Source organism: Colossoma macropomum, unplaced genomic scaffold, assembly GCF_904425465.1.
Source record: "Colossoma macropomum unplaced genomic scaffold, Colossoma_macropomum, whole genome shotgun sequence".
NCBI lineage: Eukaryota > Metazoa > Chordata > Actinopteri > Characiformes > Serrasalmidae > Colossoma > Colossoma macropomum.
This window is the reverse complement of record NW_023494803.1, coordinates 30,316,468-30,326,064: the sequence shown is the minus strand read 5'-3', so window position 1 is coordinate 30,326,064 and position 9,597 is coordinate 30,316,468. Positions and strand designations below refer to the sequence as shown.

Sequence of the window (9,597 nt, the reverse complement as noted above, 5' to 3'; positions counted from 1 at the left end):
GTGGATCATTCTCAGCACTGCAGTGACACTGACGTGGTGCTGGTGTGTTAGTGTGTGTTGCGCTGGTCTGAGTGGATCAGACACAGCAGTGCTGCTGGAGTTTTTAAACTCCTCAGTGTCACTGCTGGACTGAGAATAGTCCACCAACCAAAAATATCCAGCCAACAGCATCCTGTGGGCAGTGTCCTGTGACCACTGATGAAGAACTAGAGGATGACCAACACAAACTGTGCAGCAGCAGATGAGCTATCGTCTCTGACTTTACATCTACAAGGTGGACTGACAAGGTAGGAGTGTCTAATAGAGTGGACAGTGAGTGGACACAGTGTTTAAAAACTCCAGCTGCACTGCTGTGTCTGATCCACTCGTACCAGCACAACATACACTAACACACCACCACCATGTCAGTGTCACTGCAGTGCTGAGAATAATCCGCCACCCAAATAGTACCTGTTCTGTCAGGGTGCTGACCACTGATGAACAGGGTAAAAGGGGGCTAAGAAAGTATGCAGAGAAACAGATGGACTACAGTCTTTAATTGTAGAACTACAAAGTGCACCTATATAGTAAGTGGAGCTGATAAAATGGACAATGAACGTAGAAACAAGGAGGTGGTCATAATGTTATGCCTGATCGGTGTATATGTCCATATGACCATTGGACATTAGGGAAATCCATAAATGGTAATATATGTCATATATTTAACATCCATATATTGCCAAATATCAGTTTTCCATATGAGACACTAATTTGTTGCCAAAATGCTTTAAAAAATTTAATTCAGTTTTTAAAAGGAAAATTATAATTTAGAAGTATATATTTATTATAAAATAAGTGTTTGTTTTCTCATTGGATAAGGGGGTTGGGATAGGGTAATTTCTAGTGGCCAAATCAAATGCCCTCATGGGCCAATTTTGGATAGCCCTGGTCAAGAGACTGAAAATGCATGTCATTTCAGACATAGGTTGTTCTTAACTGTGAAAGATTATTTTTCAAGCTTTATAAGTCTACCAAAATGTAAATGTAAACATTCTGTGGATGCTGCAAAAATGAGATCTAATTTAATCAGTTCCACCAGTTTACTGAACAAATCAGTTTAAAAGAACACATGGTTTAGAGATAGACATTGGGTTGGCCAATACCACTAATTTTCTTTTTCCTTTGATACCAAGTATTAACAAAAGTAATATCCTGATACCAATACTGATAGATTTAAAAAAAAAAAATTTAGACTTTTTGTGCACATAAAATGCGAATTATATATGATTTATACAGCAATAATACTAAATAAACTGCAAAATAAACTGCTAAGTGAAGTAAAATAACTTAATGGGCTGGTTTCCCTGATATGGTGTAAGCCCAGTCTTGGACTAAATTGCAGTGCCAGTGGTGAATCCAGCTTCTTGCTACCAAACTGGTTTGGGTGCCTTTACCACTGAAAAAAGCATTAAAGAGCGAATATCCTACCTTTACTTCTATTGTATATTTTCCTTGTGGTCCACTTAAGAGAATTGTGTGGTTTTATGCACCAAAAACTCATATCATAATTCATTTTTACATCACTATTTTCCAATTTCCCTTTACTCCTTAGAATTAAACAGCCAATTTTTATTACACATTTAGGACTGATATAATGTAAATGCTCTTTGTTCTGATTGGCTACCATGTACTGTGCCTCAAGAAGCAATCCAGGCTGAAACACTCTCATAACTTTAAATAAGGTCATGAAAAACGCATTTGGAGTTAATTAGAGTCTCACACTGAAAATATCCCATACGGAAAAAATATATATTCCAAATGTATTTATCAAATATATTTTTGCCTTGTATGAAAATAGCTAAAAATATATATGTTAATGTTTTAAAAATGCATTTATTTGTATTTGTTATTATTATTTTTAATCATGTAGTTTTAAAAAAGTTTACATATGGTACATTTCTATGTATAATATTTTCCCATTCATTTTAAAATAAATGTATTTGAAAATATATTTGGTTAATTGGTTAATAATATAGCAGTATATTCTGAAATACATTTTACTGTTTGGAATTTATTTCTGCATGGACAGCAATGTATTTGAAATATATTTCAAATATCTAAAAATACATGTGTATATATATTTTTTTCCATATGGGTTGAGACAAATCTAACCTTTCTTTCTTTTTTTTTTTAAATGTGTTTAAGGTTATACAGTGTTTAAGGTTTTTTCATAACCAAAGACATTCCTTAATTATTCAGTACTTTGGTCTTCCAGGTCATTTCTGGTGCCACTACTGAACAGCTGATCTTGACACATCTAAGATTTAGGCTCTGTCATCACTTTATTCTGAGTTGTCAGCCTTGTGATATCCTGCTGTCTTGGAATTGATACTTATTTGGCCTTCCGAGACAGATGCATACGTCATAGAGTCAGTTCTGAACCTCTTGTTAGCTCTCTTGTTTAAGAACAACACAATTGGCCAAGAAGCAACTGAGATGTATAATAATCGTTTCGTTTAAAATCCAGCATGTTAGAGAAGAGAACAAAACCAAAAAAAGTCATACTGTCCAAAAATGTACAGAATGCACTGTATATTGCTGAAATGTTTAGTGGAAATAAATTACTCTGTATGTCGAGCAGCTGTGGAGTGAATGTAATAATCTGTAGCAAACAAGACTCTTGCAAAAGAAACCTCTTCCCTTTGAGGTGCTTATTTAGCAGTAATGGCATTGCACCAGAGTTTTTAACCAATGTAGCAGGGAGAAATTTTGCAACAGTACCTTGAATTTGACACATAAAGGGAAATTCCACTGATTTCTCTAAATAAAGATGTAAACAAAGTCATTCAGAGTGGTTTGATGGAAAATGGTTCATTGTAGAGAAACGTACAGACTCTAAGAACCAGGGTGTCACAACTACAACTACAACTTATTAATTGTCCAAAATGATCAGTGGACCTACACATTTTCTGAGTTTTACTATGTAATGTCTAGAATGGCAAACCTGAAAAAAATACATTTACATGACTATTTTGCCTTACAACGCCCTGCATTGTTTCTTATCTCAAAACAATCATTAAACAATGTCTAGGGCATTATGCAACATATGTAAACATATTTAATGTTAGCTTCCTGTGAGGTACCTTTTAGACGCATTAAATACTTCAGATGTCTGGTTCCTATCACCACTGCTGTAAACAATTCTGACTCGATAAGATTCTCTTAAATGAAGCATTTCACATCAAATCACATCTGAATTACATCTTACCAATTTCATTATACAGAAAAATGGAAAGATAATGGTAGAATTCCTCTTTAAATAAACTAAAATCCAATATCGTGATGAAAAATATTCAGCAATCACTAAAAAACTCGTATCTTCAGTGCGACATTGTGCCTTTGGAAAGGCAACTGAATACCAACAGATGGTTCAAAACTCATCATCACTAAGTTTTACTTTAGAGTCTTGTTCAATGCCTTCTTGTGAGCCATGTGTCTCAGACACTCTCAGGGACTCAGCCATGTTTCTTCCAAGTTCATCAAGCTGTTGCATCAACTCATCGTTTTCTGTACAGTTTTGATGTTTTTCTACTTTGTTCATTCGTTGGGAGCCCAAACTTGGAGTTGGGGATACTGCATTGTTCTCTTGGTGATCAAGCTCCAAGTCCACACTGTCTCCTTGTGTAATTAGACCAGCTCGATCTGAGACACTGCAATTTACTGGTGTGGAATGTAATGAAGGAGTTACACAGAGTTCTTCAGTGTCCTTATCAAAGGGTGTGTAAGGGAGAAGACATGAATCATCTGTATTGGTTAATGTCAGATCTTGCTCCATACTTGAATACTTGTGTCTAGACAACATAGAACTGTCCCTGTCCCTCTTCTCAATAGCCATGACAGGAGCAGCAGCGGGACTTTGCAAATCATTCTGCAGAACATCCAGTAGGTGGCGCATTTTGACCTTATAATGAACGTGAATGAAGATGAACAAAATGTTACCAACCATTTAACACGATTACTGTATGGACTGTTTGCCCAAAACTGTATTGTAAAGATTTATTTATTCATTATTTGGTAGATTACTGTCAATACTGTACAAGTAGAATATTAGGATGCACCAAAAGAATACTCACCTCATCTAATCTGTGTCTATTCATATCAATATGACGCTCAAAAACACGCTCTAGCACCCTGTAACAAGAAAGAATTGTACACATTTTAAAATGTTCTATAGTCTAATTCTAAATTATGGGTTTAAAAGGGTCAAAATAAGCGCACAAAAACCTGTCAGAATAGATCCCTCGTGCTATAATCTCATTGGTTACATCAGTAATAAACTCCAGGTACATTAGTTCTTCTTCCCTATTGAAAAACAACAACAGAAATTCCACACACAGAAATTCCACACACATGGAAATATTGTTAATCACAAAACAACACTGTATATGCAACTAAGACCACTTTACATGTCAGTGGTAGTGGGATGTGCTCTTCTGTATAGCTTTAAAATCAACTGCTACTACGTGATTCACAAAAGCTAACAAAGTAGAGTCAGGATTTTCAAGTTACAGCTTGTAGCCATTCCTCACACATTTCAGTGGCACCATGATCCTGATGAAGCTTTACACATATATGTAGATATGAGAGGTTCTTACTCTGCTGTTACTTTTCTCATTATAGGGGACCTCATTCCTTCAGGTGATACTCTGCAGAACACATAATACAAACTCAATTCTAAAAAAACTGGGACAGTAGTAAAAAGTAAATAAAAACAGAGAGCAATAATCTGCAAATCCTTTTTGATCTGCATTCAATTAAAAACAGTACAAAGACAAGATTTATTTGTTTTTGTACATATTTGCTTGTTCGAAATATGATGCCTGCAACATGTTGCAAAAAAGTTGCTATGGGGCATGTTTCCCGCTGTGTTACATCACCTTTCCTTTTAACAATGTTCAATCATTTTTTGGGAACTGAAAGCACCAATTACTGTAGTTGGAAAAGTGGATTTGTTAACCACTCTTGCTTGATATAACACTTCAGCTGCTCTACAGTCTGAGGTCTCCATCATTTTATATTGCACTCCCTAATACACCACAGGTTTTCAATGAGAAACAGGTCTGGACATCAGGCAGGCCAGTCTAGCGCCTGCACCCTCTTGCTATGACGCCATGCTGTTGTAATACACACAGAATGTGGCTTCGTCTTGCTGAAACAAATCAGGACATCTAGATGGCTGCATAAGTTTCTCCAAAATGTGTTTGTTTCCCTCAGCATTACTGATACCTTCACAGATGTGCAAGTTACCCAGTAACACCCTATACAGTGACAGATGCAGACTTTTGAAGCATTGGTAACAATCAGGATGATCATTTTCCTCTATAAGCCGGAGAACATAATGTTGATTATTTCCAAAAACAATTTAAAAGATGGACTCGTCAGACCACGGGACACATTTCCATTTTACGTCAGATAAGCTTTAGCCCATAGAACTCGGCAGTATTTCTGGATGTTGTTGATATATGGATTCCACTTTGTGTAGCAGAGTCTTAATTTGCATTTGTGGATGCAATGACTGATGTTTTTTTAATGACAAGGGTCTTCTGAAGTATTCTCATTATATTCATTACAGAAGCATGTCCGTTTTTAATGCAGTGTCGTGTGAGGGATTGAAGGTCACAGCCATTATTGTTTTTTTGGTCTTGCCCTTTACGCACAGAGATTTCTCTGGATTCTCTAAATCTTTTGATGATATTCTGCACTATAGAGAGTGAAATACCTACAATCCTTGCAAATCCGTATTGGGGAACATTATTCTTAAACTGCTGATGCATTCTCGGCAAAGCAGCAAGTCTTTGCTCATAAAGGACTCCTGGATGCTCCTTATACCCAAGCATGAATGCATAACCTGTTTAGGATGTTTCACAACATTTCTAGTCTGAAATTTCTTTTGTCTCATTTTTTGGAATACGTTGCAGGACTCAAAGGTGCAACCTTGAATATCTTGTCTTTATATTGTTTTCATTTAAATAAAGGTCAAAGTGAATTTAGTAATCACTACTTTCTGTTTTTATTTACATTTTACTCTGTAAATAACATGCACAATTCATAATACAGTGTACTGCTGGTATGAAAAGGAGTGAGCATTTTACCTTGAGGAGGAAAAAAGAATATCACCGTCTCTGAACTTGTTTGCTGTGCTGTAATGTCCAAATTCATTTGTCTCTTCATCAGACCACTCATGCTCAAGGTTGTATGGCTGTTAAGAGAAAAGAACATAATTTCAGTATCCTGTAATATTGCACCGTTTTTTGCACTATTTTTTTAAATATCTGCTGATGCTAATAATGATGCCAATACATAAACATTTTTAAAAGGTAGGACTACATCCATCTGAATTAGTACGATAAGTATGTCATATCTAAGCATTTGTCCTATTCCAAATATCTGCCAATACCAATAGGATTCTGATACCATGCATCCCAATATTAAATAGCCTTTTTCATCAATATGTTGACATATTTAATCAATATTTTAATCAATATTGTCAGTAAAATGCAACATTAGGATGGTACTGAATATCTTCTCAATAACAGTCCAAACAAACTTACCTGGGGTGAGTCCTGTTCTGCTGAAGATCCTTGCTTGATGTGTGTGCTGCAGAGATAAACAACAAAGCTAAAGACCAGGATGTAACATCAGTTATTTAACTGTATTTATTATTATTTTTTATGTTATTATGTACACCTGTAAAACTATATGCATTTTAAAATTATTTTGTAAAAGAAAGTACAGTCATTACATACATGATTCAAAATATTAGTATAATTCAAAATATTAGTATAATTCCATTCTATTCCATTCTAAAAAAGTTGAAAAGTCTACTCTAAACAGGAAAAATAACATTGTACCTTCCATGGTAAGTGTCTTGTCGATGAAATTTAGAAGAGGTCTTTTCGTCTGTTCCTTTCCTACTAGCAGGAGTGTAATACCGATAAGTAGACAGGGTGGGCTTGCAATCTGATTTCAGCGTTCTGGGGGTGAATGGCTTTTCTTGAGTGAAGCAGTGAGCATGTTTAAGGAGAACATCACCACTGTAGGTTTTCTGTGTAGGATCCTGAAAGCTTTTAAACTTCTTCTGACTTGCAGATGTGGTACATGAAGGAGTGAGGTGGTGCCACCGAGAATTTGGGCTCCTGTAACTAAATTCTGATGTGGTTCGGCAGTTCTGAGAGCTTGCAGTCATTTGTGAAGCATACACGACTTGCTTACAATGGAAAGAAGTGTTGAATCTAGGCGAAGACATGGTGGAGCCCCCCAGGTCGAAATGGGCACTCTCTTCACCTCGAACAGTTGGTCTGGTCTACAGCACAGGAAAGGAGAAAAACTCAGTCCTAAGATCAAGCCTCCCCCACACAAAAACAGAATCTTTTCACTCATTTCTCCCAACAGGAATGTGAACGAACTAGAGGAAATCATCTTACATTTTTGGATGAGCAAGGTGTCACGGTATTCATCCTGAGGCTCCTCTGTGAAAGGGACCTTACTGATTGTGACCTCTCAGACATATCTTTTTTCATCTGCTCACGCCGCTTTTGGTCAATGTCTGCGTGCATAAGCAGAGGTGAAGGTTATATAAATAAAAACAATGCATGGCCACGCTATATTAACGACTTTGTAAATGATCTCATTCCCATGCCTTACTAAGCCGTAATAATTATCTTGTTCCCGTGCCTTACTAAGTTGTGGCCACGCATTATTTTTATTTATACGGGATGTCACCAGCATGGCTCTGTACCTATGCATTACTGCTATCAGGGAAAAAAGTAAGTAGGGGCTTGTACTTACATTTTATGCTGCGACACATACTTTTTGGTACTGAGCAGTCCACTGCAGCTAGATATGAAAAAAAAAAAACAGCACAAGCATCAAGGGGAAGCATTAAAAAATAAATATACAAATAGGCCAAAGGCAAAATACTTAAGAAACTGAGTTTGGGAACATTACTGATATCATCATTATTAACAACATTAATAACAATATTATGATGATGAGATTAACATGATAATGCTGGAGACTCACCTTTTGCTGAGTATATCTTTTTGTAATGGGATATCATGTGGTCTTGAATAATGTGCTGATTTGTTAGATTGCCAGTCGAGCCATGGCAGAATGCTGCAAAGGGAGTATGACAATTAACTGATGTAGCTACCTTAATACAGGGGTGCCAAATCCTGGTCCTGGAGATCCACCACCCTGGAAAGTTCAGATCCAGCACTCCTGGCTCTATTGCTCAGATGCCCCTGGAGGCCTTCATTCAATGAATTAGGTGTGTTAGAGCAGGGTTTGAGCTAAAATCTGCAGGGTGGTCTTCAGATCTCCAGAACCAGGACTGAGCACCCCTGCCTTAACACAATCCATAGAATCGAAGTAAATTAACTTTATCACATTTGTGTCATGCTGACTCGAATGTGCAGCCGAACCGACCAAAACAATCAGAAAAAAAGAGCGTGTATATTTAATATTTTTAATTCTAAACCATACTGGATTTTCCTTTGCTCAATATGATCAATATTTATGACGCAATATGAGCAATGAGGTGGGTAAAATAATTCCCTCTCATCAGATTAATCGCAGTTACAGTCGGATTACAGCGCTAGCTAGTTAGCTTGCTGGTTCAGCTGTTCTTCATCGTTAAATTACCTCGCTTTGCATCCATGATTGGAAATTCAGCCAAGTATCCCATGCTCAGACTACTACAGCATCTACTAGTGCAAAAGTATACAACATTATAAAACCTCCACAAAGTCTCAATGACGTGAAAACTACTAAAAACTCCTAAATGACCAACACATCGTCCTCGCCAACTACAGCGCTACAGCCACACAAAGCTTCCTCGTCGCCATGACGGTTGCTAGGAGTCCGTCATTACGTAACGCGTAGAGCCGTACGGAGGCACGTAATGGACTCGCGCTCATGAATAATTCAAAACAGCCACCTTGTATCTTCAGCTATCTGTCCAAAAGTTTGTAGACACCTGTTCATCCTATGTGTTTTTCTGGAATCAAGGCTATTAATATGGAGTTTGCTGCAGTAACAGCCTCTACTTTTCTGGGAAGGTTTCCCACTAGTGCTGGAACATTGCTATGAGAATCTGATTGCATTCAGCCACAAGTAGTAGTGAGGTCATGTGCTGATGCTGGACCTTTTCAGGAAGGTTTCTAACAAAATCCTTAGTAAACAAAAAACTCTGCATAATGTTCTACTTATAACTGGAGTACACTAAAGTTAATCTGTGGACTAAATAAATCACTGAGAGTAAAAGAAAATAGTCATTACTTGGTTTGTACCGAAGGTTGTGGTTCAGTAATAGTGATGAAGGGAGGGAGAGGGGTGACTGCTGTCAAATCATGTGATGGCCACACTTTTTCTTTTTAATTTGTAATGAAGACAGAAAGCTATGCAGAGATGCCTGGGATGTTTTCACTTGACAGTCTAAATATTTTATGCGCAGAATGACACATGGTCATTAAGTCATTCTGAGCTGCTTCATCATTATTAATAGATGCTGAGTCTTAAGAAGGGCACAGCACAATTTGATTCATTATTTAAAGCGAC

The 9,597-nt window shown here is 37.0% G+C and overlaps 1 protein-coding gene across 1 annotated transcript; it reads right to left on the bottom strand.

Annotated features, from left to right (window-relative positions):
- Positions 1 to 2,224: 2,224 nt before the first annotated feature.
- Positions 2,225 to 8,883, bottom strand: spata7 (spermatogenesis associated 7). The gene is made up of 11 exons (XM_036594139.1): positions 8,683 to 8,883; positions 8,062 to 8,154; positions 7,828 to 7,875; positions 7,464 to 7,585; positions 6,891 to 7,342; positions 6,591 to 6,636; positions 6,132 to 6,238; positions 4,635 to 4,685; positions 4,264 to 4,341; positions 4,113 to 4,170; positions 2,225 to 3,940 (listed from the first exon to the last, which is right to left on the bottom strand). Exons 1-11 carry the CDS (start codon positions 8,723 to 8,725, stop codon positions 3,410 to 3,412), a joined length of 1,629 nt encoding a protein of 542 aa, XP_036450032.1. The 5' UTR covers positions 8,726 to 8,883; the 3' UTR covers positions 2,225 to 3,409.
- Positions 8,884 to 9,597: the final 714 nt, after the last annotated feature.

Excerpts from the sequence above, each read along its gene's own strand:
- spata7 (XM_036594139.1), bottom strand. The coding sequence starts at position 8,725 with ATGGGATACTTGGCTGAATTTCCAATCATGGATGCAAAGCGAG. Across the intron at positions 7,586-7,827 it reads TATGTGTCGCAGCATAAAAT|ACATTGACCAAAAGCGGCGT; the intron begins GTAAGTACAAGC and ends TTATGCACGCAG. Across the intron at positions 4,171-4,263 it reads CGAGGGATCTATTCTGACAG|GGTGCTAGAGCGTGTTTTTG; the intron begins GTTTTTGTGCGC and ends TTCTTGTTACAG.